This window comes from Pholis gunnellus (assembly GCF_910591455.1).
Source record: "Pholis gunnellus genome assembly, chromosome: 16".
Lineage (NCBI taxonomy): Eukaryota > Metazoa > Chordata > Actinopteri > Perciformes > Pholidae > Pholis > Pholis gunnellus.
In genome coordinates this window covers 7,954,007-7,981,251 of record NC_136543.1, presented here as the reverse complement: position 1 = coordinate 7,981,251, position 27,245 = coordinate 7,954,007, and the positions used below count along the sequence as shown (strand labels likewise).

Genomic DNA, 27,245 nt, shown 5'->3' with positions numbered 1-27,245 from the left:
TCCAAGTCTTGCCTGGAGAAGTGCAGTGCTGATCCTCTGGAGTTTGTTGGGTAACTCGGGCCTCTAACAGACACCAACCGTCCAGCCTCTGAGTCCGATGGTTTCACTGGATGAACGGCTTCTTACTGCGTTTGTCAATTCATTGTTCCCCTGATATAAAGTATCAGTGACTTTAACGTTTCAAACTGTCAGATGAATTAAGGCCAAGCCACAGGAGAAACAAATTGTTTCCAACAAGACATTCACATCCAAAACGATGAAAATGTCTTTTTCTTGTTTATTTACTTAATATTTATATATTTTTACAAAATAAAAATACATGAAACAAAAAGCTAACAAGTCTGCAAGTAATTACGAGAAGGTAAAGGAGAAAGTCATCGAACAAACAGGGACTACAGTACTTGTGTTTTTTTTTTTGTTTTTTTTATATATGTACAAGACAAGTTTATCCATTTAAATTGTTTTTAAAACGCACAGTACAAAAAGAAAAAAAATCACTGACAAAAAAAAAAAAAAAAAAAAAAAAACCATAGTACAATGTTGTCCATTGGTATTCAATGCTGCAGGTTTCCTTACAATGGGAGACAGGTGGTGGAGCAGGGAGGAGGTGGGGGGCCTAAAAAAAATAAATAAAAACGAAACACACTGGAAGGCAGATTGGGTGTGTATTGGCCTTGGAAATCATTCAACATCTCTTGCAGAATAGGTGGGGCCGTAATGCAACATATTTATAATTCATGGGAACAGTTACTGTACAAGTGTTGGATAATGAAAAATTCTGTGCTAGGCAAAAAACAAAGCACAGTACACAACCACAGCCCCCGTGTGTACAAACATGCACGCAGTCACATGACAAACACTTTCCTCACAGTCCAAGCCAGTGAGCTCGCTTATATGTCTTTATATATAATATATCTATATTTGGTAAAAAATAAACTTCACAACTCTACCAATTTAGAGAATTGTTTCTTGAAACTTAAAATGACATTTAAAAAAAAACATTCAACAGCAATTAAGCTAATTTATGTGTTTGGGTATTTTGTGTTCCACCAAAAAATGAAGTAGTGGGGAGTTGCGGGTGAGAAATACAAAACCAGCCTGTCCCCCCCCACCTTTAGATATTACTTCAGTCCTCCCCATCTGCAAGAAAAAAAGAAGAAAAAAAGGGGAGGGGGAAGACAAAAAAACGGAAAAAAACGACCATACAGGAAATGTTCTTTCATTCTTTTAGAAAACAGTTCTATGTTACATACAAGTCAAAGAAAAGTGGGTGAGGCTGGGGGATTAACACAATACAAATTCCCAACACTCAATATTTCACCTCTTGACGGTGTATTTCTATAACCATTTAGCTCCGATCTCCCCTCTCTTCTAAGCCCCTTTTGTCCCTCCCGCCCATCCATGCATCATTACAGTGCTGGTTCTCTCGGCACAGCACCTCCTCTGACCGCAGTCAGAGCTGCAGGAGTGCTGGGCCAAGAGACTGGGGAGGGAATCTCTGCAGGGGGGTGAGGGGGAGTTTATATGTGGAGACTGTTTGCGGAAGGAGTGATCAGCCCCCCTTCTAGCTTCTGTCAACAGCGTGGGGGGTGGGGGCCGACAGCTGATGTTAGTTTGCCCCCCAGTTGTAGCTGTTGTATGCCGACTTGTTGATCTGAGACTTCTGTTGAATGGAGGCGTTCTGGCTGCGCTGTCCGGTGCCGCTCTGTGAGAGAGGACAGAGTTTATCTTTAGATGTTTTATGCAAGTTCATTTAGTAACGATGGTAACAAGTATATACTTCCGGGATTGGGCACAGGGATTTCCCCTGATGCAACAGTAGGTTGAAAGCAGTAAAACGGGCATGTTGAGGTTGTGCGCTGCTGTGTATTCTGGTAGTTCCTCATTAAAAGCAAGTAAAATACAATGCCCGAACAGGAACTTTTTCCCGTTTGTCATTATTTTTAACAGATGAGGTAATATTTCTCAGTGAGCTCTGTGACACTAGAGAAGCTAAACCTGTGAAGTGCTACATGATCTGCTATCAGTCACTGGAATTTGATTTACATTGATGAAGCCAGACAACAGTGACTAAAACAGTCCAATGAAAGAGTCACCCGTGAATCCATATGATATTGTGAGAGTTCAAAAAAAAAAGAAAAACTGGTCGAAAGCAAGATGAACCGGAACTAAAAAAGGCAATTAAGGATCATTGTTATTGGTCCAAACCCACTGAACTGAACTGCAGGTGTGAAAGCGACCTGCACCAACAGATGGAGACAAACACTGTACGCTACCTGTCCGTCCTGCTGCAGGTGGTGGTGCAGGATCTGAGAGTGGGGTTGTTGGTGCGGTGCCAGGATGTGCATGAAGGGGGCAGGGGCGTAGGCGGCAGCCGCCGGGGGGTTGATGGGTCCGCCACTCCCCAGAGCCGAGGGCAGGCTGAACGGAGCCGCTGGTGTGCCGGCATGGAAACCCTGCTTCTCAAACGACTGCTGGAGGAAGGGACACGACGAACAGACATGTTTTGGCTTGATTCAATCTGCAAAAAGTCCTCTTCTGTGAGAGAGAGGCTTGAACGATGTATTATCTGTAATTACCTGCGTCTTTGTGTAAACAGACCCTGAAATATCTGGTACCCCTGTGTTGCTTGATGTCACAGAGACTCCTGCAGAGACAGGGGAGACAGGAGACAACATTAGTCCAAAAAGTGGGCATGTTAAGGGGACTTGAGAAACACCCAGCAAACAAACCATGCTCAGCCATTTTCAGATTCTAGCCAGCACAATTGCTACATGGTGTGCCAACCACAAGGAATGTTATTTGTATAATTCTATACACATGTTCTATATTTGTGTCAACACTTTCTCCAATTCAAGACAAACGAGGTTCCTGGGAAATATAGAGTATGAACATCTATGTCAGTGTAAGTTCATAGATTTCAGCAGAATTTCCCTGTATTGAGGACAGCAGAGGCGATGAAGAGGGATGAAATTAAGAGGAAGAGAGGGAGATGGTGTCGCAGTGCATCAGTCAGCCACAGTAGAGCATCTGGTGATTACTGCTGTGGTTGTTACCCCCCATATCGCCATAGAACAAGGTCAACTGGTGTGCAAAAAAAAAAAATGGACATGAAAGACTGATTCTAGTAAGACTCAGTTCAAGTAGCATTCACATAACAAAATGGTCGTGTCTTTGAGTCCCTGACATGTCAAAATCTGTGAGCAAGAAGACTGATCACATGATGAATTCACCCTGAAGTGAGTTACTTTGGTCATTCAGTCTGTTACAGGAATCATTTGTATGGCTTTATTAAGACATGACAGTCAGAAAGAGGCACGATGCTAATGTGATTTTTGGCATCTGAAGCAACGGAACTGATAGAAAACCACAGTAAGCTGCAACATGATATTAATGAAGAGTGGTTTGAGTTCTTTTACATGCTGCATCAGTGTTGGATCCTTAAATGCACAATGTCAGCACGAGAGATGCCCATCCCTGTGTGCCACTGTAGTCTTTGCATTAATCTGATAGCATCGACTCAGACTGCGCTGAAAGTTATAAAAATATTACTTGGTTAAAAACAAACACAATAGACAGCCTAGCTGAATAAAATGAAGAGCTCACTCTTGACGGTTACTATGAAATAGATCCTCCATATTTCTAAAGAAATAATTACCCCTCAGTTAGAGGTCAAAATGGTGTCATTTCCTTCATCGTTTGGTTTGGCTAACACATTCTTCATATAGATTTGTCACAGAAATACCACAATACAGATTCCAAAGATTACGGCAGAAACACTTGAGAGCAAAACCTCAAGCACCGTTTTCAAGGCAACTTAGTGTTCATTCAGGTACCATTCTGCGTGAAGAACAAGAGCATCAGTGTGAATGCTGCTGCAGCTTCTTCAAACGACACACACACACACACACACACACACACACACACACACACACACACACACACACACACACACACACACACACACACACACACACACACACACACACACACACACACACACACACACACACACACACCCCCTCTCTCTTGGATTGTAACCTACAGGACAGTGAACTCAATACTCTGGAGATGGACATGCCAGCATGAGTGAAGCACTAGCAACACAGAGGGGACAATGGGACGGCATCAACCAGAGCAACTCATCAGTATATTGCAGCCACAGCCCTTGTGACCGGCCACATTTTTGACTCTAAATCTAATAATTACGTAGCATAAATGTCAAGAATATAAAAAGAACATTTGGATTGATGATGAGTCGCTCTGGAAGAGAACACTAAACAGACAGAATGGCAGACGAGGCTAGTAAGGGAGGCAGGCGGCATTGGACGGTCTAAAAGCGGATGTAGTGCGACGGGTCTTCCCACAGGCGCAGCTCATCAGCGATGAGGCAAAGGAACCAGAGCAAAGAGTGGGAGAAGGATGGCTGGTGACACAAGGAGGAAGACGGGAGGGACAGGGTTTTTTTCTTTTCTTCTATATTTTGGCAGGTGGCGGCACTCACCGACTCCCGGCCCGGTGACAGAGCTGGCTGGCTTGTTTTGTGCAGAAGCAGCGGCGGCCACGGCAGTGCCGTATCCGCCCTTACAGAAATCCCCACTCACTGAAGCCTGGCCCACATCCTCATAGCCTGCAACAGTCAGACACACAGCCGCAGCCCACAGCGTTAGACACACCAGGCAGGGGAAACAGACCTGCCTCAAGTGGCATTCACAAACAATTCATAGCGTTGGTCTGAAACAGTGTACCACATGGACAGGTTTTACCAAATTGTGACAATACAGATAGTGTCCTCTAGCAAAACACATTATACTGACATCCAAATACTTTACTGCAAGTATCTGAACTAAAACACCAAATGTATTGTCCTTTGTGGCAAAACCGGTCAATCCGGTTACAACAAGCAGATCAGAAACAACGCTAACATCATTTGCAAATACTATTTGACCCAGGTCTGTGGGGAGGAGGTGGGGGAAGTGAGGGGGCAGGCAGGTTGTGTGTGTGGGAGGGGAGGAGGGGGAGGGGGAGCTTGAGTTGGGTGATGGCAGAAAGCAGCAGATGGTGAAGCTTAGAACGAATAGGTGCTGCACATGTGACCAAAGATGGATATTGATGTGATGTATCAAAGCATGAAAATTAAAAAAACAGCATCACTGAAAAATAAGAGTAGATAGCAGGAAGGCAACTGTGAAGGAATTAAACTGCTGGGGAAAAAAATGGGCTACAAGGAGTCATTTTAAGAGATATTGGTGGGTGATCCATGTTAAGGATGAATGTGTGTGGAGGAGATGTGGTGGAAGGTGAAGCCTTGGTGCAAACCCCATAGCAGAGCAAGCTATGGAAGACAGCAGAACGATAATCTAACCCCTCTGTTAAATAAACTGATGAAGCCAGGAGCCGCTGTTCAAGCCCATCTTCCCCTTTCCCATCCAGTAGAATGACAGTCCTATACATTTCATCACAAGAAACCAGAAGTGGCAAGACAAATTCTTGCCATCTTAAAACAGCTCCATTATTGAGACATGTTTTCTTGTGTGTACGGGCAATGAAAACTGGGCACACGGTGCAGATGCATTTCCAATAATCGGACACAATAGAACCTCAATATTCATCATACACAATCTAAAAACATTCAGATTTAACTTTGAGGTCCACAGTTCAAGTGAGAATCAGCATTCAACAATGTGTTATGAACCGTTGGCAACACGAGCGTAACAGAAGTCTTTACACAAGCATCATGTTTATGCTTGTAGACGCTGCAGAGCGCAAATGAAATATGCACTCCACGCCAATGAGAAATCAATGGGCTCATCGTGAGAAACAGCACATAGTTATTGGTATGCAGGCATATAGAGCAGGACCTGCATGACCCTTCTAAAAAAACAAAACAACTGCAGCTTCAATAGCGTTTAGCGCCTCACCAGTGCTGTATCCATGGGAACCATAGCCACTAGCCTGCTGGAAGGGTGTGGCTGATGCATTGACGCCGACGTTCACACCGTGCTGCTTTGACGAGGTAGGAGCCACCTGGACAGAGACAAAACCATGGCAGGTGTAGTCATGTCAGCAAGCCGTAACCAAAGTTTGTCTTGAGGGGGCCACCAGAGGAAAAGTCAAAGGGACAATACAATACAATACTTTAAAAAAAAAAAAAAAAAAAAACTCAGGGTGGGAGCAAGAATGTAATGCAAGCCAACAAGTTAGCCGGCTTGTGGAGAAGTTATCTTACCGGAAACACAGCAGGTCCGTACTGGAAGGTATTGGGGAGGCCTGGCATGCCAGTGTAGTATGGGAGGCTCGTGTAGCTGTAGCCAGGCGGCAGTGCGGGATTGAGGAAGGGCTGCTGTGTGGTGTGATGCGTCTGGGTCTGGTTCTGTTGTGTCTGAGCTAATGTGGTGGCTGGAGACGGGGAGGATGCATCGCCTCGACCAAACTTTGATAAGTCACCTGCGAATATGTGCAACAGAGGACGACAGGACAGAGTGGGAAGTTAGAACCCATGTGTGACTGCAGACATGTACGCCGTCAACCTGCCAGGCTCACTTTCCACCAACCCAAAAAAAAGCCCCTTTAAGTTTATTGTGAGGATAATCATAAAAGTTCCACTGTTCATAAGTTAAGCATATTAAGCTTCTTCAACATGCAGCTAACTGCTGAAGAGACAAAGTAAGCTCAACGCAATTGTTAGTATGCTCACCAGAGTACGGGTTGCTTGTCAGGCTGCCGTCTCTGCCAGTCAGTGCCGTTGTGGGAGTTGCAAAGGGGATGCTGTAATAATCCTGGAGAGAATTTTTTATTTTATAAAACAGAAATAATAGACATGAAGCAATAAAGTACGACTTGTGCATAGTGTTTCTATTGCAGGAGTTTACGACTCATCATAAAACAAAACTCACCAGCGGTATTCTTGTTTGCAGCATCTGGAGGTCATCATAGCCGTACACCTGGGGCTGAACGAAGCGCGTGTCAGAAAACCGTGCAACTACAGAAATTATGTAACAAAAACTCCAAACAAGTACAGTTTAGATCGTACAAAGACGGACTTGATGCTGGCAGGAACTTACAGGGTAGGCGTGCAGTAGTCCAGGGGCCATGATGTATGGGTTGGGCAGTAGAGGGGGCACTCCAGGTGGCAGGTTTGGAGGTGCTTTCCCTGTAAGTCAAACATAACAATTGCATTAATTTTGCCAAACAAGCCAATACTACAAATCTATTAACTGTTGCTTAAACTGGCAGGGCTTTCCAAAAGGGCATGGAGTAGCCAGCTAGTGGGGTCCGGGGGGATTCACTCAACTGTTTAAATGTGTAGAAAGTGACACAATATGCCATTTGTTGAATCAAAGTGAAGGTCTTTCAGCTCGTTAAAATGACGGCGAGAATCAGTCACAGAGCCAATAAGGATAATAACGTAGCACGCCGTATATTTTATAAATGCCGATCTTTCAGCTTTAAGTGGGCGATAGGGGGGCTCTCACTCGATTTACTGCTGTTCAGGCTCATTTCTAACTCGACATGGTGACTACGGCATTCCTTTACCAATTCTTCTATTCAACGTCACAAACAAACCTCTGGCCTCACCTTTTTTTAACTTGATCAAAATTAACCACAACAAATAATAGAACAGCTAGAGCAATCTGGTAAGTTAAAAAAATGATGTCTTTTACCATTTTGAAATGCTGCGTTACAGTAAAGTGATGACACTTTTGCCATATTACCATATACAAAATCTAAGACGATATCTAGTCTCATTAGAACAGATATAAATATTTTATATATTAATTTTTGCAATGTCCAAAACATAATTTCAATTGCTCTGAAGTCAGTGTAAACCACCAAAAATTCTAAATGTTGTACTTTTACTTTGCTAGTGTTTTCTTCATAAAAACACAATTCAAATGATTAGGCAACAGATATGGATTAAAAATAAAACATGTCAATATTAGTATTAATGATGTATTATAAGCTGCTTAGAGCTAGTGTAAACGGGTCATAAATCCCTCTCCAATATCCATTTATGCTGTTGTGAAACATCTCCTTCACCAACACTACATTTTACGGGATTACATGTGAACACATCATGATACCGTTATAATTTACAGAACTTTCTTTCCTTGGCCATTAGCGGTGTCATTATCGTTAACTAGCTCTCTGTCAATTTAAACACGGATTAGTCGTTTACAATGCAACATTATCAGAAATCGGCGACTAGAAAAGCATGAATGCCGATGTCCTGATCGCATATTTTACTGAATATTGGTGGATAATGATCGTCAGTAAAACTATTTCAAACCGTCATGGTTAACGTTTAATGCATGGTTCATGCGCTTGCCGAATCGTGAGGGGGGGAACCGTAAGGATCACTGATCGACAGTTACACCACTAAACACAAGGTGTATTTTTCATGTTTATATCTAACCTGAGGATGCCACAGAGCTGCGTGAGGATGCGGAAGAAGGAATGACCGAGGCGGCTGCGGCGAGTGAAGCAGCGGCGGCTGCTGCAGCAGCAGCAGCAGCAGCAGCTGGGACACACATGGAGGCCGTGTTGAGGCCCATGGCATGACTGCTGACATGGCCGAGGCCGGAGGGGGCTGAAACTGTGGCATGGCCCATAGAGGAGGCCTGAGGGGCCCCTAGTGACACCTGCACAGCAGCCGCCAAGGATGAGGAGGCAACTGATGACGGTACGGCTGACACTGAGGAAGGGAAGGAGGAGGAGTGGAGGCTTGAGTCACCGTCTAAGCTGGGATGCTGTAGAGACAAAAGGAAGAAGACAGAAAGATGCGGTTAGGATTGATGAGATTACATTTCCATTAGAGTGAATGGACATCTAATGTGTCCATCTGCCATCACAGGAAATGCAGCTTTAAAAAGGCTCAGAGATGGATAAAGATGCACTGTCCCGCATAAGCATGTACACACAGCTCATGGTTTCTGTCTGGTTAAAATAACATTGAATCTGCTTCAAGGGTCATTAAAAAAAAAGCAGAAGACATTATGCTTTATCCACATGACAGGTTCTGGTATAAATACAGGAATATACATATAACCAGCTTACCAGAAGGCTTGAGTTGGATGTCCGGACTGAAGATGGAAGGTGGCTGTTCTGTTGTGATGGGTGAGAGCTGTAAAAATACGGGAAGATTCAGAGCACGTCTCAACTATCTCCGAATTACATCACATTTACTGGTACTTGGGTTGCCCCAGAGGCAGAGTCCTGCACGGGTCCAGTTCTGCAAACCTGAACCCGCCCACACGCAGTACAGGAAGAGACCCATTACCAGCAATTATCGCCAAGTCAAAACTGGACCCATCCTCATCCGTTTATACAAGTCCTGCAGCCTGACCCATGATTAAACACAGTACCTGGTTTAAACTGGGCTCTCTGTTCTTAAATCACAAATCCAGCCAAGGAGAAGTCTCCTTCACTGGCTGTGCTTGATGGCAAGCACAATCAGTGCCAGGCTTTCACAATACAAAACAACCTTGAGGCTAGGGATGACAATTTCTTTTCCTGAAAGATAGCAGACCCTCGTTAACCGACAAAATGAGGGCCTTGCATGCAGGTGTGCTTTGGTTGAAGTGAACTTCTAAAAGGACTAAACATTTTGTTCTCAATGACTGCATTCAATGACCCGCATTCAGTTCATTTTTATCCCAGGCACTCAAATTTATAGATTTTATTTTTTGCGGGTTACCCAACTGGAGGACTCTGTCTAGAGGTCATAACTTAAGATACGGGTTAACTTCCTATTCTATCATGCATGTTCATTTAGCAGCATCTCACTTGTTGTGTTGAGGAGGGGGGAGAGTGCTCGGCGGGAGGTCTTCACTGTGCCCCAGACCACTGTGGGACATCTGATTGGATGTAGACAACAAGGAGGCAGCGCCACCGTCAACCAAAGAGCCCATGCTGGAGACGGGCGTGACTGAATCTGAGCCCGGCTTGACCGATACTGCAGAGCCTGCTGCAGCTAGAAAACGAGACATTTCTGGAATAAATTCCAACCAGAGTGATCAGGAAAAATGCTGTTAACAAAAAAAAAATTAAATGTAAATAGACACTTACCTTCCACAGATTGTGCAGTTTGCATTGAACTGAAGCCATTCTGTAAAACCAACAATGAAGGTGAGCTCAGAGGTTTCTATGGAAACAGGCCATTCTTACAAAAGGCATAATAAGCAAGGATTTCTTAAAAATTCTAAGTATAGACTGATACAAAAAGAATCCCTCTCAATCATCGCTTATGACCCACTAGAAGTGTGTGGCGGTGTCTGTATCTGCAGAGACCGAGCCCTCTACCTGCATTTCCTCATATTCTGCGTTGTTTGGGACATTTCTAGGTCTCAGAGCATTTGGACCCCAAGAAGGCATTTAGGCCCCAGCCAATAAGCAGCCCGTTCTCATCCCCAGGTCAAACACATGGCACTCTTTAGTGTCTGAAACAAAGCGGCGTAAAATGGGTTGTTACATCCCTGTGTTTTGTTGTGTCCTTCAGTGTGTATGCGTTTCCCTTGTCCATATGGGACAGTCTGTGACTGAGCGGAGACCAGGGCACAGAGTGCAGACAGCCCACAGCAAGATAAAGCTTGCTTTCGGCTGTATTTAATCAAAATTGGGGACCTTCCTGCAAGTTTGTGAGGTGTGGACCTGTTTTTTTCAGTGCTTTTAGAACATAACCACCGTAAAACAATCAGAAAATAACATTTTATTCTTCTGATTCACAGCTTTGTTCTCCTAACACTGGCCCCTCTCTTCATCGGTCGACCACCTCTACACTCCCTCTCATTGAGCTAGAGAGGAGAGGCAAAGTTTGCATTCTGTGTTTACAAGTAGCGATCGACAATGAGACTACATATTATACCTTTAAGAGGCTGAAGGGTGTGGGACTTTTGTAAAGAGTCGAGCCAAGATGCTTGTTTGCTTTGCAGAGCGTTTTAACTTCCGGTCAGGTTTGACACCAGTAGTGTATTACACGGACCACAATTAAACTGGACCAATGAGGGTATATATAAAAACCATATCCGGTAATGCTCTTGACAGGATTTTAGATTAAACAAGAACTTTAATAAAGACCTGTGAGTTCGACTGACGCAATTTGTGTGGAGCTCTTTATATCTTTAACCAGACAATCTTTTTCGTTAGATATTTACACCAGGAGAATTAAACAGTCCTTTCAATCAACACTAGCAATGAGCTCAAAAGGTCTAAGTGCGGGTTAGGCATATTGTCCACACTAGCTACTGCTCTAACTACTATAACAACACCAAATCAAATGTTTTCCCAGTTGAAGTGAAAAAGGGGGAATCTTTGGCCATACCTTGGACTGCATATCCTTCTGAGGGGAGGAAGAGGCTGAGGGAGGGTAGCGGCGAGTCTGGGACGCTCTCTGATCGTACAGGTCCATCTGACTGGAGTTGGAGAGAGCTGGAGTTGACTCACTGCAGATTGCAACGGTATTGCCAAGATTGTGTTCTTAGAGAACAACTAGTGATTCTGACCCAAACAATTCTAATCACAACTTAAGTTTTTATGCACTTTTAGGGACTAGAACATGCACTCAAATATTACCCCTCCCCCCAGTACTTAAATGCTGCGTAAGAAAAAAATACTTGCTTAATTTACAGCCATAATACAGATGGCATAAATCATGCAAAACATATTTTACTGTGAGAACACATCTCTTAAAAAAAATAAAAAAAATGTTGAATGCACTAACCTGCTGGGGCTAGTGTAGAGACTGTTCTGAACCTGGTTGGCTTGTGTTGTGGTGGCGGGGGTGGACTCGTAGTCTGGTAGAACTGGTTCTGACCCAAACTGCAGTGCTCCAAACTGAAGATTGAGGCCTGTGATGTCTGCTGAGCCAGGCATCTCTACCGCCAATGCAGGAATCTGAGGAAGATGAAGAGCGTTATAAAACTCGGCAAAACTGTTCAAGGATGTTTTCTGCCATCCCAGAACCAGGAGTATATTTTCACATCACATCCATGAAATGTGCCATTTTTGTTTACATGGAGAATTTCTTAAGCTTCTCATTCATTAAAAAAAACAAAAAGGTCCAATCATCACATTTCAAATATGCTGTTTTTTTTTTATTCAGTTGTTACCTTTGATGAAATGGAAGTCTTCTTCTTCTGCTGTTTGAGTTTGTGTTGCTGCAACAGCAGTGGACTAGAACCATGGGCGTCTGAGGAACTTGGGGAAATTTGCTGACCTAGTGATGAAACTGCTGCCATTTTGGGAAGGGAGGAAGCAGGCGGCGGCACCACATGGGATGAGGATGTTGTTTGTTGCGGTAAGGAAGAAGACGAGGAGGAAGGAGGCAGACCTTTGTCCTGCAGGAAAACATCCAACATGGACGAGGTGGCGGCCTGGTAGGGCTGCCGCTTCGTAAAGGGCGTATGGACCGCAGACTCCGCCTGAGTCTTCATATCTGTAAAATGAAAAAAAAATATTAAAGTTAGGAAAGAAACCCTGAGAGCAGTTTGGATATTCCTACATTAAAAAAAGAAAAAAGAAAAGGATCTATGGAATGATCCGTAACATGCTCAGGGGGATATTGAGGGAAGATCAGAGTATTTAGAGTAGAATGTTATCTCACCGTACTGTCCCAGTGAGGCGGCACTGGTGTCCCAGGATGAAGGGGTTGTGTTCGGTGGTCCGGTCTGGGAGTGCTGGGCTGCCAGCTGGGCCAGTGCCTGGGCTGTTTTATACTGCTCCAGGAATTGAGAACCAGTGGTCCCTGTGCTAGCTCCTTTAGGGTCCCCCACATCCCCGAAACCCTTGCTCAGCATGCTGACCTGCAATGTTGGCAGATTAAGACACTGTTATCACAACAATAAAAAACAATTGGTGCTACATGGCCCTATCCCTTTCCTGTGTGGCTAGGAAGTGGTTGATATAAACTTTAAAAATGGCGAGTCTCACCATGCTGTGCTGGGTGTAAGGGGTGCTGGACGATGTTTGGGAGAGCGGCACTCCTTGCTTGGAGTTGCTAAAAACCAGTGACTGGGACAAGGATGGGGGCTGGGTGGCCTCCATGGGGGGGTTTTCTGTCTCTGAAGAGGAGGATGGGGGAGTCTTCCCCAGGAGCACTGCAAGGTCAATCCTGTAGCAAAACAGAAATATTCATATTCAAGAAGACATTTGAAATGTGATCTGTGTCAACTGAACCTTTATTTATACCACAAGTACAAATATCAGTTAGGAAATCCAACTACTAATCATGAATTAATCTGCAGATTCTTTTCTTAACTAATCGCTTGGTGTATTAATCAAAAAATGTCCATCATAATTTTCCAAGGTGACATAATACTGTTCCCCCAACCATTATACAGTTCACTATAGTGAAAGACAAGGAAACATAGCAAATCTTCATAATTGAGAAGCTTAACCCAGAAAATATTTTTGACATTTAGCCAAGTAAACAGTGAAACCAAGCAAATGCAATTATTCTCTCGACCCATTCCTGGAAAACATGAGTCGAGCTGATGAAGTGCACAAGTGACCCACCTCTGTCCTTTGGTGATGGTCACATTCTCTTGAGGCAGAGGGACGGACGCCACACTGGAAGCTGTGAATATCTTGGTCTCTGAAAGCTGCAAAAGGAAGAGAGAGTAGAGGATGGAGGTAGTTTTAGTTGGAAGAACAAAAGTTCACAGAATTTGCGGCTGCATGTCTCCGCCAACGAGAGTATTGCAGTTTCCATTTATGCATGTCCAACACGTCATGACTTAATGTCATCCAACAAGACATTTGTGTGAAATAGTAATAATTAGCATAGGATATAGATGGATCCAGTCTTCCTTCAGTGACACTTTGCTAAAGTGTTCAGATTTGTCTTTAAATATAACATTAAGTTAGAACGTCTAGAGCTACCGCAGTTCCATGAGGTTAAGCTCAGAAACACTCACATCCTCATTCCAGTCCTCAGTGCCCCACTCCTCCGTGGCAGACCTCCAGGCTCCTGTGAGTCAAAGAAAAACGGTTCAATACTACAGAGATAAGAGAAGAGTTTCAAACAGAATAGCAGAAAAAAAGGTTTACCAGGAGCAGAGTCAAACTTGGGCGGATAATTTGTTCCCTCTCCTGCAGCGTAATCCACCCCTAGAGACAAAGACAGAGGTGAGGAGATCAAAGTTGAATGTAATGAAAAGAGATGATTATACTTGAGTCAACTGGACGCACAGGGATCTGGATGTTAAGATGTAAGCGGGATGTGTCTCGGATTTTGAACAGTGTGCATGGTTGATGAAGAAAGCCTCAAAAAGCAAGTGCCCTTTAAAAGCAAGTGAACCTTCCTCTCATCTTTACAGCAGGAGTATCTTTGGGATGTTGATGATTATCAAAATGGTTTGGATGGTAAACAGATGCTTCATTGATAAGATTAACCCCCTCTTATTGGAGGGAAAACCTTTCTGAATAAATTAACTTACTAGCTCCTTCCTCGAGCTCCGCGCTTCCTGTGTTGTTCCAGGTGCTGCCCCCTCCATAGCTTTCTTCTGTCTGGGCTGGCTCCGCATAGTCAGCAGGGTTGAATGTTCTGGGGAAGAAAGCAATAAGTGGGTCGAGTTGAGAATTGAGTAATCGAGTAAGTACTGGCCACATTTGAAGGAATGTCAGCACTACAAAAAAAACAAATGAAGACTTCAGTCATGACTGGGTGCCCACACACAATAATCTGGGGTCCATTTTTAACTTACCTTCTACAGGTCAAAGTTTTGAAAATGTCAAGCAGAAGCAGTTCAATTCTTAAGCGCTTCAAACCACTAGTGAGCATGAATATTGCACTATGAGTACTGTTTGAATCCCCAGCTCTGCTCTTATCGTCATTACACTTTAAGCTAATAGAAACACTTCAGAAAAAGGAGTGACTGGGGTTGTAGCAGGAAGAGGAAATGATAAGAGGCTGAAGTGAATCCATTACTGTCTTGGAGAGTTTTTACAGTTAAGACATGCAAATAAGGACGTGTGAGCATCCAAATACTGCTTTTGTTGTTTCTCAACAACTCTTTTCCTGGTACTGCATGTCTTTCATTAATCTGACACATCCGTGCATGCTGGGATAAATTACAGCTGGCGCAACCTAGCAACATGATGATGTAAAAGACTTTTCTTTTGAGTCAAGCTAAGCTGCTTTCATTATTTGTCGAAGATATTTCCTGTGCAAATCTGAGGGCACTTATGGCTTTGCATGAGCAGATTTAACATCAAATTTCAGGAAGGTCATTTCATATACTATTAATAGAATGTAGAGTAATACTTTTGTTTTGATAATATTTTATATTAAACATCCTGTTTTATGTCACTTAAAAGTCTCCCTACAGAAAAACAAGAATAACAGACACACCAGAGGCGATGCACTCACCTCTCACCTCCTGCAATATCATATCTGGGCCCCTTATCAATCTGGCTTTAGAGGGAAAATAATGGCAACAATTACAAGAAGCACAACAAAGTAAAAGTAGAAGATAAAGCTTTTGTTTTTCAAACCACAATCCAGAGCAGCAGCGTGAGCAAAATGCCTTTGATCTGCCTGTGCCAGTAGTGTAACAAACACTCTACGCCACCTGTCAGTCAATCCCCAATGCAAGGCAAGCCAGTGTGCTTTTAGTCGTGGTGGGTAAATACACAGTCCAAGAAACCCCAACTCATCAGAAGATTACACAATGCAGCCACAAACACAAAAACCATTGCTAGATGACAGCAGTTATGCAAGAGTAAATGCAGTAATCTTTCCACCGATTCAGTTAATGGCTAAAACAATCTCAGGACTTTCAATGATGCCCATCACACAGCCGCATCATCTCAAAGCTATTGCTGAACAGTCACACAGGATGCCGATGGGAATGCATCAGTCCGCATTCAATATCTCCTCCATTAAAAGAAATCACCATCTTTAGTCAACTAGTCGTATTTGATCTCACTGCTCTTTTAGTAAAAATTGAATGATGACAAACACACTTTGTGATAAACGTTGACTAGCTTTGAATTGAACTGGCTAAATCCAGATAAACAGCTCAGTCTCCACCGGAGCAAAACCATACTTACTATAGTCTTTGTAGCTGTGTCCTACAGTTGTAACCATTTTCAGGAGAGTTATATTCATGCTAATTTGGAGAGGCCTCTATAGACGTAACAAACTGGGAGTCCTATCTCTTCCCTTAGTTTCTTTTCTGCACACTCAACCACAGAACTCAAATACAAAGGCAGCTAACAGTTAACCCAAAGAGGCAGTGCTGTAAATGTGCCAACCAATGCTGTGGTACGAGTGAACACAACTGGCTATATAATGAATGCATCCTTTACACCAGGCAACATCAGCAATGGAGGAGGTTGATTATATGCAGCCGTGTTACATGCTGCAGGTCAACGCCACTCTGGATGCAACATTACTGTTTGTGCCACAATCTGAAGGATTCAAGATCAATTCAATACGGTTTTTAAAACCATGATCCGTTTCACCAACAATGGGCCAATACTTAAGACTTATTATATTTCAGACAACACATCCAAAACTAATATTGTGCAAAACACAATGGACTTCCTTCAACAGTGTTTTCAAACTGGGGCAGCTTTAAAGATAAGAGTATCTTCTGTATTGCATTAAATAATAAAATGAATGTGTCTGAGATTCTTGGCACCCTGAGGTTTTCTGCATCTACAAGCTACTGTTACTATGGAATTAAAAAATATATATTATCGGTTATATTTGGCTAAAAACCAACATTCGTGGATTATATTGAATTCATTTATTAATTTCAACCCCATCATCCTAGTAATTTAAGTTTTACACCAACTTTAGAACAAATCCTTTTGATCAGCTTATTCTTCAGTAATGAATTGCGGTACTTGTTTCCCTTGTGAGCTCACAGTATTCACTTAGTGTAATTCAGGGCATGCTAACATTTTCAAGCAGAATATGTGTACGTGAGGTGAATGGTACATGCTGCCGTAGCATATCAAATGTACTAGCACAAGGTACCAGTGATACACACACACAAATGCAATCCACTGTAATAAACTGATCAAAGACCGGATCTGCTTTAAGACACCTTCCTTTAAAGCCACGTTTCATTTAAGCCACCGTGTTTAAGTGACACTGAAGCAACGCTGGTGAACTGTGTCTGCTAGCAGCAAGATGCAAAAGCAATCACAGAACTGTTGTGTGGCATGAGGTGGGAGGTTAGGAAACATGAAAACACCTCAGCTAGCACTGCATGCAATTGTAGGTGCGAAGCCCCAGCACTCAGCTCAATTATGACCAATATGAAACAAAGCATATTGTAGTGTTCCTGGAGATATGCAAGTCAATATCTGGGTCCACACTTCACAAATACACTTAAAATTGTTTGACATTTTCACAGCATCATGGAAACACAGGGCATACAGATGAAACCTAAAAGACGTGAGGTTTTGTTACAGCAATTGTGTGCAGTGCACCACCTGAGCAAATATCTGCGAATTAAATCAAAACACCTTTAGTTTCATTCAAGTCTTCCTCTACCTTCTGAACCCGTGTTCAAATATATTTAAGGCATGATTACTGTAGCTTTGTAGCACACATTCAAGAGTGGAAATTACATTCAGGCTTCTCATGGGAGGAAACCACTCAGCCGTCGACAGCACTAGAGAAAGCCACATCATATCACATGTGCTACTTCAGCAGATCAAGATAAAAAGAAGATTGTAAGATCTATAACTTCCCACCTAACTGCTTAAAGTCAAAAGGCAGGACTTTTGTCATGACAGCTACAATTTTTCACCATTAAATAACTAAATTTGGATTGACTGTTCATTTGAGAAGTACCTCTTCTTTTATGCCACCTACTGATCAAGATACCAGTAAAAGCAACATTAACTGCGCACACACACACACACACACACACACACACACACACACACACACACACACACACACACACACACACACACACACACACACACACACACACACACACACACACACACACACACACAGCTGCAGTCTAGGGCCAGAGAGCAGAGACACCCTCTCGAGTGGATCCATCAAAATTTCACACCAAATAAAATGATTAGACATCATGAGAGTTGTTCTGCCCACGCTGCTCAATCCCATTGGCTGATGTATATTCTCCCTCCTTTGGATTAAGGCTAAACAATAGGCCGGGGTCCTGCTCTCTGGTGACCATGGCAACAGGTAAAAGTGGAACAAAGGGCCCTCTGGTTTTAGGCAACACAGGTGTTCTCTTACCCCATGCCCTGCGCCGAAAATCTGCCTCCTCGCCGCCCAGATACTCCTGGGGAGATAAGAGGTTACTTCAGTTTCTTACCGTGACAACTAATGTCACAGGAAAAAAATACTGTCGGTTTAAGTAAAAACCCTCCCTAGATACCGACTCGTTTTGATGGGAAACATTTCTTTCAGCCACTTACCAATGGTGCCTCTTCCTCTGCCTCTTCCCCTTCGGCCTCGCTCTGCACCTCTTCCAGCTATTCCAGCCTTGGCTCCATCCAAGCCATTCTCCTGACCACGAACTGGAGAGAGAACCGCTTCAAATTTAGACACTACAGAATGTCAAAATAATCATATAAACTTTCAAACCAAGATGTTCTGTCAAACTACTCTTAATCATTTTAATTTATCTAACCATTATTTATCCAGGATACTCCCATTGACATTTTAAATCTCTTCTACAAGGTCCTGGTCAAGAAGGCAGCGTAGATAAAAAACAAACTTATTACGTTTTAGTGTTAGTGTGATGTAATTAGTATTAGTTTAACATGCTTTCATACATGTGATGTCAGAAACTGCCATTTTTTAAAAGGCTCCCTATTTTCATCTTTAAATTACTTTTTTGCACATGAGCAACATTTTTAATCTCAATTTAATCCAATAGAAGAAACTGTTGAGACAAGATTACGAGCTACTGTTGAAGCAAACCAAACATGTTTACCGCTTCTTCACATTGAAAGCCTCCATTATTGAAACACTGGAGAACTTCTGATTTTAAAATACAGCCTTATTTGACAAATAACTGTCACGCACAAATTGCAGACACATTTAGGAGTCCTACAGGGCTCTCGTGTGCCCATTAACAGGTCACAAGAACAGCGTTTGTTTTGATTAGTGAAAAGTGTCGAGAGAGGAAATCATCTCGAGTTGTAATAGTAGAGTGCCTGTTGCAATTTTGATTGCATCAGTGCTTTGTTCGGTTTCATTTTAAAGAACAAAATAATATAATGAAGCCATAGTTAAAGAATGGTAATCACTTACACTCTCGGCCCCTGCTGGCACCACGGCCCCTGCGTGGAGCTCCACCTCGGCGACGTGCTACATCTTTCTCTCCTCCTTTCTCCCGGTTCTCTTTTCCTTCCTCTCCGATCTCTGCCTGGCTAGTCTCCTTCTGGCCTGACACCCCTTTCTTCTTTCCCACCATTTCCCAAGAGTCCTTAGGAAGAAATAAAGACAGCGTTACACTGCTGGACTCACCGACTTTGTACTGAGTCACGATGACCAAAAACAACAACCACTGAGGAAACGAGAAGGTTAAATTAAGTATTTTATAGAGCACTGTCACAACAGGGCAACATACCCACCAAAAATATGATCACAACTAAAAGAAATGTATTCATAAACAAACAGGTTGGATGTTGAGTGTCGCATTGACTTGAGACAATTGGCTGGTCAGCTAGTGAGCTAACTGGTTATTAAGAAATAGTTTCTGGTTGTCTCTCTCACCATTTGTCAAAGATGCAGCCAGAATTGGCAGCAGCCATTTTAAAATCACAAAGTAAAAAACTAAAAACTCTAGTTCAATATTGCTTTCTGGGACATTACTGACAAGAGGAATAGTTACTTTTAAGGTCTCTACACTGAGCCAGTATCTTTACAATGCAGGTAGCTGACAACCCCTTATCAGGTCTGATTAATGTGCTGGCAAGACACATTTCCACACTTTCTGCTTTCAATTTCCACCCAATGTTCGCGTAGCTACGAGTATATCAAAGCTTGTATGCAATGATGAGGGCCCCTTCAAGTTTGTCCTTAGTGCACTTGTGTTGCAAGCAAGGCCAACTCATACTGTTCTTTTCAAGAACTGGTCATAGATTAAAATATCAGTCTATTACTGCTTTTACTTCTTGTTAGATAACGTAATTGAGACGGTAATACATTTGCTAAAGGGTCCATTTTTCCTAATGGGTCAGTAAAAACAATACACTAGGGGCATGCAGAGTTGACATACTGAGCAACAGGGGCAGTAGAGAAAATGTGTTCAAGGTGAATATTTTTTTGCATTTTTTACCTTTACATAGTACTTTGTCTAAACTAGGAAAACCTGCCTCTGTCCATGCTCTTACAATGCTGTACCTTCACAGGATCCCTACTCTTACAGTGGAAACTGAAGTCCACTATCATAGTTATCTAACCCAGCGTAGCGCTGATCTCTCCAGGATCTGGCCCTTACGGCCCTAAGCCCTCACACAAAGCCAATACTCACAGTGTCTGGGCTACCCTCCAGCAACACGTTAATGGCTCTGTTGACATCCCCGTTGCTATCGTGCAGTGCGATCATCGATTCATCCTGGTCCTTGCCTGTGATGTCAATCAGCTGCAAAAGAAGGAGTGTCATGATGAGAGACAGAGGTGACTCCAGGCGTACACTTCTGGCACTTTGTGCCAAATGTTTTAAAAAAAACAACAACATACATCCGAACACTGAACTACAGAACAGTACACCTGCTAACAGCAGGGATTGAGCCTCTTGGTCACTTAAGTATCTATAACAAAGGGTTACTAACTGAAATTGCAAAGACTCATTTAATAAGAGCAGCCGGTGATATCCAGGGTGGATTTTCTGTCAGATGCTATTAGCACCCAGGTGTCAGATGCAAACTCTATTTGCACGAGGGCGGAATAGCCAATGTGGCTATTTACACCCGCGTGTATATACTATACACTATATATAGCATGGCTGAGACAAGCTCCCAGATGTCTGTAGCCAACAATGCTATTTGCAACCAAACTTGGCACACATTGCACACTGTATGCAGCCAACTGTAGGCCATGTATATTTTTCCTGAACCTAAAGAAGTTGTTTTGTTGCCCAAAGCTTGAACTGAAAACTGCAAATAAGTCATGTTGGTGTAAAAATAGCCTTCTCGCAAGACTCAACCCCCAGTCTATTTGGTGATTTGACACATTCATCCACCACAACCTGGTCTCTTCCATCAAATACTGTGTCTCTCTTTATTAGTACTATTACTACTAAATCTTATTGCCAGAAATTACATTTTTCATCATTTCTCATAACTGAGCTTGTGCCATAAAAAAAGACGCAGTTCAAGCCTTTTTTTCCGATCAATATCACACCAACACATTTTACACAGAATAGTACTATTTGAATACTACAGAACAGACAAAAAGATGCGCATTTGCTCACCTGTTTGACCTTCTCCTCAAAGTCTGCATCATTGTGGTCTGAAATCATCTGCGCAAGTCGGATCTGCTCTGCAGTAGCCTATTCCAAAAGAAATGAACACCGAATATTTATAACAAGCAGAACCACAAGATTTACATTCTTGTAAAACCAGAAAGAACAACTCCTATTTATCCATTTACAAAATCTTCAACAACTTTTGTGTACAAATACTATACTAGATGTTCGCGTCTAACAGAAAGCACTGGGAATAAATTTAGCACCTGCCAAAACACTGTAAATGTTGGCTGTGGTAGGTAAACATTCCAAGTCACCTGCCACCATGGCATACAAGTTGTCCTTATATTAAGAAATAATATATTGTAAATATTTTTAAATCCTTTCCTAAATTAAAGATTTCACAGGTGGCAGACAAAAATATGAATATACTGAAGGAAATGTTCAGTGAAAATATGGTGTCAACGGGTATTGATTATCCTGTAATACATTCTTTGCTATGAATCTCATCAAAAGACAACGTCATGTGGTTTTAACTGGTATTGTTTTTCACAACCTCTTAGACAGCATATTATGTTGAACTATGCTTTTTGTATTTGAAGTTATATTGAATAATACCGTCTCAATTCTTGGTGTCAGTACTAATGTAACGTTAGCTTTGTAGAAACTGTGTCTATAAATTGGTTTGCCTATACTCAACCCTGGTGCACATCACTGTGCATCTGGGCAGTGAGACAGGTGGTGAGAGTGAGGGTACCTGAGGCCTCTGCTTGTGCTGTGTCTGACTCTGTGTCTGGCCCGGTGTCTGCTCCCAGCTGCCCCGGGCTCGGTTCCCGCCCATGGACGTCATCATTTACAGTATATACAAATAACAGTATTTACAAAGGAATAACACCTGAGGAGAGACAGACGAGAGGAATTACAGACCTGTGACTATGACCCATTTGTGTCATAACGTACATGGCTAGTGCACTTGAATACTACTTCCTCAAACTGCCTGGTGGCTTATTGCCTAATGGGGGGTAGCTAGCGGCGCTATCAAGAAGACAGCATCAGCTTTGTTCGCAGAGACGCCTGGACGTTGACAAAGGGTGTTTTCAGCCCCTTTCTAAGGCAATGTCTAAAACCGAAGCTAGCCGCGGGTCTGACCCGCGAAGCAAAAGTCATGGTACACTGGGTGCTGATGCAGTCACGGCGTACAAGTGCATACCGTTAGCGTATTTAACTCTCCAGAGCATTATGCAACGCTTTCTATATCAAAATAGCCTCGGTGGTGTTTAGTCAACCCAACGTTATATATTGTGAAACACGAGTATACGATTACAAACCTATTACAAATAGATCCACCCCGCTATGAACACCAAACGAGAGAGACAAAATACAAACAGTTCACGCATCCGACTGCATCTTTTTCGATAGCAAATTGTTAACCTTGCTATCGACAGCGACTGCTTAATCTCGCATACGTTACGTAAAACCCTGTTTGTACTAACGTTAGCCCACACACTAGCCTAAAGCCGGGGCCCGTCCAACATATCCAATTCCATTTTGCCAGCCACATGGCCAAAATGCTAGCCAACTCGCTAATACTTGAGGGGAAATCATCCAGCTCTGAAGTCTAGGTAGGCTTCCGCTTCACACGGCTTCACCTCATGGTGACAACGAGGCTAATTCTAACAGACGCTAGCTAACCAGCTAACAGAGTGTCGAGAATTGACTATACAACGCTTAGTTGTTAGCGTTAGCTGACTTAGCTCGATAGCCACAAGTTAATGAGCTAATCAGCTACAGGCTAGCAGTGAAGCTGTAATGTTCGACCAAACCAAAGACGCCCGTGCCACTCGGTTACCACTAGCTGTCCGCTAACGAACGTTAGCCATGCTAATTTAACTAACTACCGTCGTTTCGCACAGGTAGGCAACGTTGGCCGGTTAGCTATGTTAGCAAAGTAGCCGCTTCACAAACTACACCACCACTCTACAGCATTCTAACGCCACTGCATCTCTGATGGCCAGGCTCTCAACGTAGACCGAGGCTAAAGGCAGGCCTACAGGCCGCTAAAATGAAAATAAATAACAGGCGATACTGACCAGAAACCCGACTCAATATTAGACACTGCTACACAACCGGCCGACAAGTGGTCTCGTTGTCGACCTTCTAGTCGGATTTAGGACAGGATATAATTCCCGAACCCCAAGTTGATACAACTAAGTTGGGGCAATATAGCGAACCGACTCGCTCGCACAATAAGCGAGAGACTGAATTTACCTGTTTCTTTTCCACTCTGACACCACGGAGAGCTACGTCACGTGGTCTGTAGGGCGCTTCGCGGAAACTGGACCCACAACATGTGATCACACACTAGTTTAATATTATCAGCGGAGTTAGGACATGTCAGTGGCATGGATGCACAACACAGATAATGCATTTTGGCAAACTGAGAGATGAGGCGTGTGAGAGATTGCATTTTATCTAATACGAATTATATGTAAAACATTTCAGTGGGAGCCATGAACTTGACAGTATGAACTCATTGAAAAGATTCAGAAAGACTCAGGTTTCACATGCAAGAGCAGCACAAGAGAAAGGTAAGAAGGTATGAAAACAGATGAAAAACAATATATAATAGGGACAATAAAATGCATAGAAGAAAGCACAGAAATGACAATCAAAAGCTGCAGACAATACATAATACACAGTACATAACAGTAACTTCTCAAAATACTTTACTAATGAATTGTGCAAATAATTGAGCAACTCTGAAATCCTTATTGAGGCTTATTGTAGTCATGCTTTGTGTGCTACATAAATAAATGTATAGGTACAAGCATGAATAATTAATACAATATACATAGAATTAAGTATATGGGTTCAGTATATGCAATGTGTTATTTATATACACTCACTATGCTATAATGATACAACAATATGTAATATTGTAGTATACAATACAAGAAAATAAGTAATATAAACAAAATAATTGTAGATAAAATAGTTTTTGATTTGTTACTACTTCTACTACAACTACGACGAGTAATACTATTATAATAATGTAATATATATATATATATATATATATATATATATATAATCCAGTAGAAAGTGCAGTTATATTGTTGTAAGGGGCTTGTTTTAATGACAACAGTTTGGCCACTAATATATGAAAAAACCATAATGCAAAATTATCTTTAGTGTTTGTAATCAAACATTGTAATTTGTACAAAAAGAAACATGGTACACAACGTACAATACAAAACAGATAGCAGTAGGTTTTAGGGTCCTGTGACATCTTGGGGCTAAAAAAAGAACAACACTTTTTAAAAATCTTGTAAGAAATGTTAATTAAACTATGTGTAGGTTGTTTGACCTGACTGGTCCGCCTTACACAGTTATTACGGTAATTTGAAGAGTCGCAAATCAGTAGTCGCTGTCGCACTGCTCCCCAGCTAGCACAAGCGAACGTTACACTTCTTACTTCATGCATGATGCCGCTCAACACATAGATGAGTATCAGCACTGTTGCTGCATAGTTGTTTTTTTTTGTAAAAACATATTTTCCAAGCTGATAAACAATTTCTCGTATGTGCAGTAGTGGCCATTCTTTTCAAGATGGACAACCGACTGTTAGCTACCAAGCTAATGTTAGTAACATAACGTTGAACGACAGGTTCCTTGTTCGCTAGGTTAGCTAACGTAACCGACCTGTGGATAAACTGTAACGTACACACGGACAGACAACATGGCAGAATCATTGTCAGGGGTTAATGTTGTTCTGGTTATGGCCTATGGAAGCTTGGTACGTGACGCTACGTTTCTGTTTTAGTTGCTGGCTGATATGTACTCATGTGATGATGCCGCCGTTAAAACCCTGTCCCGTCACGTCTGGTCTTGTGTGCAGGTGTTCGTGCTGCTGTTCATCTTCGTCAAAAGGCAAATCATGCGTTTCGCAATGAGATCCCGCAGAGGACCCCATGCACCCATTGGCCACAACGCACCAAAGGTAAAGTGGATCTCCACTTTTATACGTTTGATTACCTCTTGTGTTGCCAAATAATAGTTGACTACTGTATGCAGTAGCTGCCGTTGGAGCGGGAGTTCACATGTCTGTGTATTTTCTTCGTGAATTGATTTAGGGTCTGAGGGAGGAGATTGACTCCAGGCTGTCCAAGGTCAACGAGATCCGCTTCGAACCTCGTCTCCTATCAGAGGAAGACGACAGGCTGAAGCAGGAATCACAAATCAGTCAGTCACCTTATTCAGCTCATCTGGTCACACACCTGAAGTGCATGTATGTATCAAAAATGTGTATTTTATGATGTATTTGTATTATGTTTGTATTTCACAGGTTGCTACAACTACCTGTACAGAATGAAAGCTCTGGATGCCATCCGTGACTCAGGTGAGAAATTAAACGTGATGCTTGGACTCACTGATTTTGCAGGTGCATGCTTTGTTCTTATCATCATCTCATCACATAAACTGAGTCTATTATTCTCACACACATTACAGTTATTCTCTCTCAAAATCACTTCAACAATTACCTCTCAAGGAGGAGCAGCAGTTCAAACATGGATTTCTTATGTCATTAGTTTTTGTATTTATGTATTATACTCAAATACCAAATCATGTTTTTTCTAGTGACCCAACCTTCCCATGGGAAGTATTGAAGTTTCATCTTTTCTAACCTTCACTTGTGGTTCCTTCCTGTTTGGACCTCAGAGATTCCTCTGCAGGAGATAAGCCGATGTCCCAGTGCGTTCACTGGACGCAACTTCAGGAACTGGCTGCTGGAGTTGCGCAACTCCCACTCTCTGATCAAGAGCAGCCGCAGCCCGCTCATTGACCGTTTACTCGAAGGCTACGACAGCGCTCGCCATGGGACTGGGGTGCTTACGAGTGTTTTTTGTGTGTGACTGATGGGTGATGAAAAGAAAATATGAATATAATGGGTTTTAACAGTTATGTTGCAGCATGTTACTGATTTGACTTTAACCGTTTCTTTCAGGTGTTTGGGGAAGCTGAGTTTCTCGAATACCAGCAAGCTCTCAACGAACTGGCTGATGTGTAAGTGCTGCTCCACTGGTCCAGACTTGAAACATTGTTGGAGCTAGTGCATGCTTTCACATGTAATCGTTTCTACTACTACTTACACTGCTATTTCATTAGATATCCATGAATGTTATTATGTGTACTAGTATTATTATATATTAGTAACCCCCCTTTCCTTCTGCCCTCCCTCAGGGTGAAAGCCTATTCCAGCACCACCAGCCTGGACCAGCACCATCAGTCCGCAGCCAAGGACCTGACGGGCTCTCCTGTCCGGAGCTCTCCCTCCACCATCCAGGTCACCTACCTGCCCTCCACTGGCCAGCGCAGCAAGAGGCCCAAACACTTTCTGGAGCTCAAAAGTTTCAAAGACAACTACAACACCTTGGAGAGCACCCTGTGAGAGATCGCTGCTACAGCTGACTGTCGCAAAAATGTTTGTGTGGACAAACGGCTGCAACAGCCTGCTGGAGAACATAAAGTTGGCCTTAGTTTGTATTTTGGAACTAATGAACATGTCCAGAGGACAAATATGATTGTAGCCCACATGGCAAGGTTTGCATTGTCATTTTTTTAAAACAGCAAAGTTAATGGCAAGTCACCTGGATTTGTTTTTCCCAAGTCCAAATGTAAATTTCAGTGTTTTGATTCACTGTGTTTGTACAGATGTAAGATATTTATACGGACCATCATAACTTATTTCATTGATATTGTGTGATTTGTATTTATGTGTGGTTGAACTCTTTCGTGGTTTGAGATAAAAGCTTTGCAACCCGCTTCTTC

The 27,245-nt window shown here is 42.6% G+C and overlaps 2 protein-coding genes across 14 annotated transcripts; one reads left to right on the top strand and one right to left on the bottom strand.

Annotated features, from left to right (window-relative positions):
• Positions 1-353: 353 nt before the first annotated feature.
• ubap2l (ubiquitin associated protein 2-like) lies at positions 354-23,624 on the bottom strand. Of its 12 annotated transcripts, none has more exons than XM_079176571.1 (30): positions 23,507-23,624; positions 22,174-22,311; positions 21,423-21,500; positions 20,481-20,591; positions 19,256-19,430; positions 18,415-18,516; positions 18,233-18,278; positions 15,368-15,412; positions 14,436-14,542; positions 14,047-14,106; positions 13,914-13,966; positions 13,513-13,598; positions 12,928-13,108; positions 12,602-12,800; positions 12,108-12,433; positions 11,720-11,892; positions 11,321-11,411; positions 10,069-10,108; positions 9,787-9,991; positions 9,058-9,124; positions 8,417-8,750; positions 7,065-7,153; positions 6,897-6,950; positions 6,698-6,779; positions 6,230-6,447; positions 5,922-6,027; positions 4,505-4,630; positions 2,580-2,647; positions 2,277-2,474; positions 354-1,705 (listed from the first exon to the last, which is right to left on the bottom strand). In XM_079176571.1, exons 2-30 carry the CDS (start codon positions 22,267-22,269, stop codon positions 1,610-1,612), a joined length of 3,612 nt encoding a protein of 1,203 aa, XP_079032697.1. In that variant the 5' UTR covers positions 22,270-22,311; positions 23,507-23,624; the 3' UTR covers positions 354-1,609. The 12 variants fall into 12 exon arrangements, with proteins under 12 accessions (XP_079032697.1, XP_079032702.1, XP_079032703.1 ...); XM_079176576.1 differs by having other exon boundaries at positions 2,277-2,471; XM_079176577.1 differs by having other exon boundaries at positions 9,787-9,973.
• Positions 23,625-23,981: 357 nt separating this feature from the next.
• LOC306708328 (protein C1orf43-like) lies at positions 23,982-27,233 on the top strand. 2 transcript variants are annotated; one of them, XM_079176138.1, is made up of 7 exons: positions 23,982-24,004; positions 25,315-25,416; positions 25,550-25,658; positions 25,762-25,815; positions 26,136-26,302; positions 26,422-26,480; positions 26,658-27,233. In XM_079176138.1, exons 2-7 carry the CDS (start codon positions 25,354-25,356, stop codon positions 26,863-26,865), a joined length of 660 nt encoding a protein of 219 aa, XP_079032264.1. In that variant the 5' UTR covers positions 23,982-24,004; positions 25,315-25,353; the 3' UTR covers positions 26,866-27,233. The 2 variants fall into 2 exon arrangements, with proteins under 2 accessions (XP_079032264.1, XP_079032263.1); XM_079176137.1 differs by lacking the exon at positions 23,982-24,004 and adding an exon at positions 24,858-25,212.
• The last annotated feature ends 12 nt before the right edge of the window (positions 27,234-27,245 follow it).

Excerpts from the sequence above, each read along its gene's own strand:
- ubap2l (XM_079176571.1), bottom strand. The coding sequence starts at position 22,269 with ATGATGACGTCCATGGGCGGGAACCGAGCCCGGGGCAGCTGGGAGCAG. Across the intron at positions 20,592-21,422 it reads TTGAGGAGAAGGTCAAACAG|CTGATTGACATCACAGGCAA; the intron begins GTGAGCAAATGC and ends CTTCTTTTGCAG. Across the intron at positions 12,801-12,927 it reads CTTACACCCAGCACAGCATG|GTCAGCATGCTGAGCAAGGG; the intron begins GTGAGACTCGCC and ends CCAACATTGCAG.
- LOC306708328 (XM_079176137.1), top strand. The coding sequence starts at position 25,156 with ATGGCAGAATCATTGTCAGGGGTTAATGTTGTTCTGGTTATGGCCTAT. Across the intron at positions 25,213-25,314 it reads TTATGGCCTATGGAAGCTTG|GTGTTCGTGCTGCTGTTCAT; the intron begins GTACGTGACGCT and ends TCTTGTGTGCAG. Across the intron at positions 25,417-25,549 it reads TTGGCCACAACGCACCAAAG|GGTCTGAGGGAGGAGATTGA; the intron begins GTAAAGTGGATC and ends GAATTGATTTAG.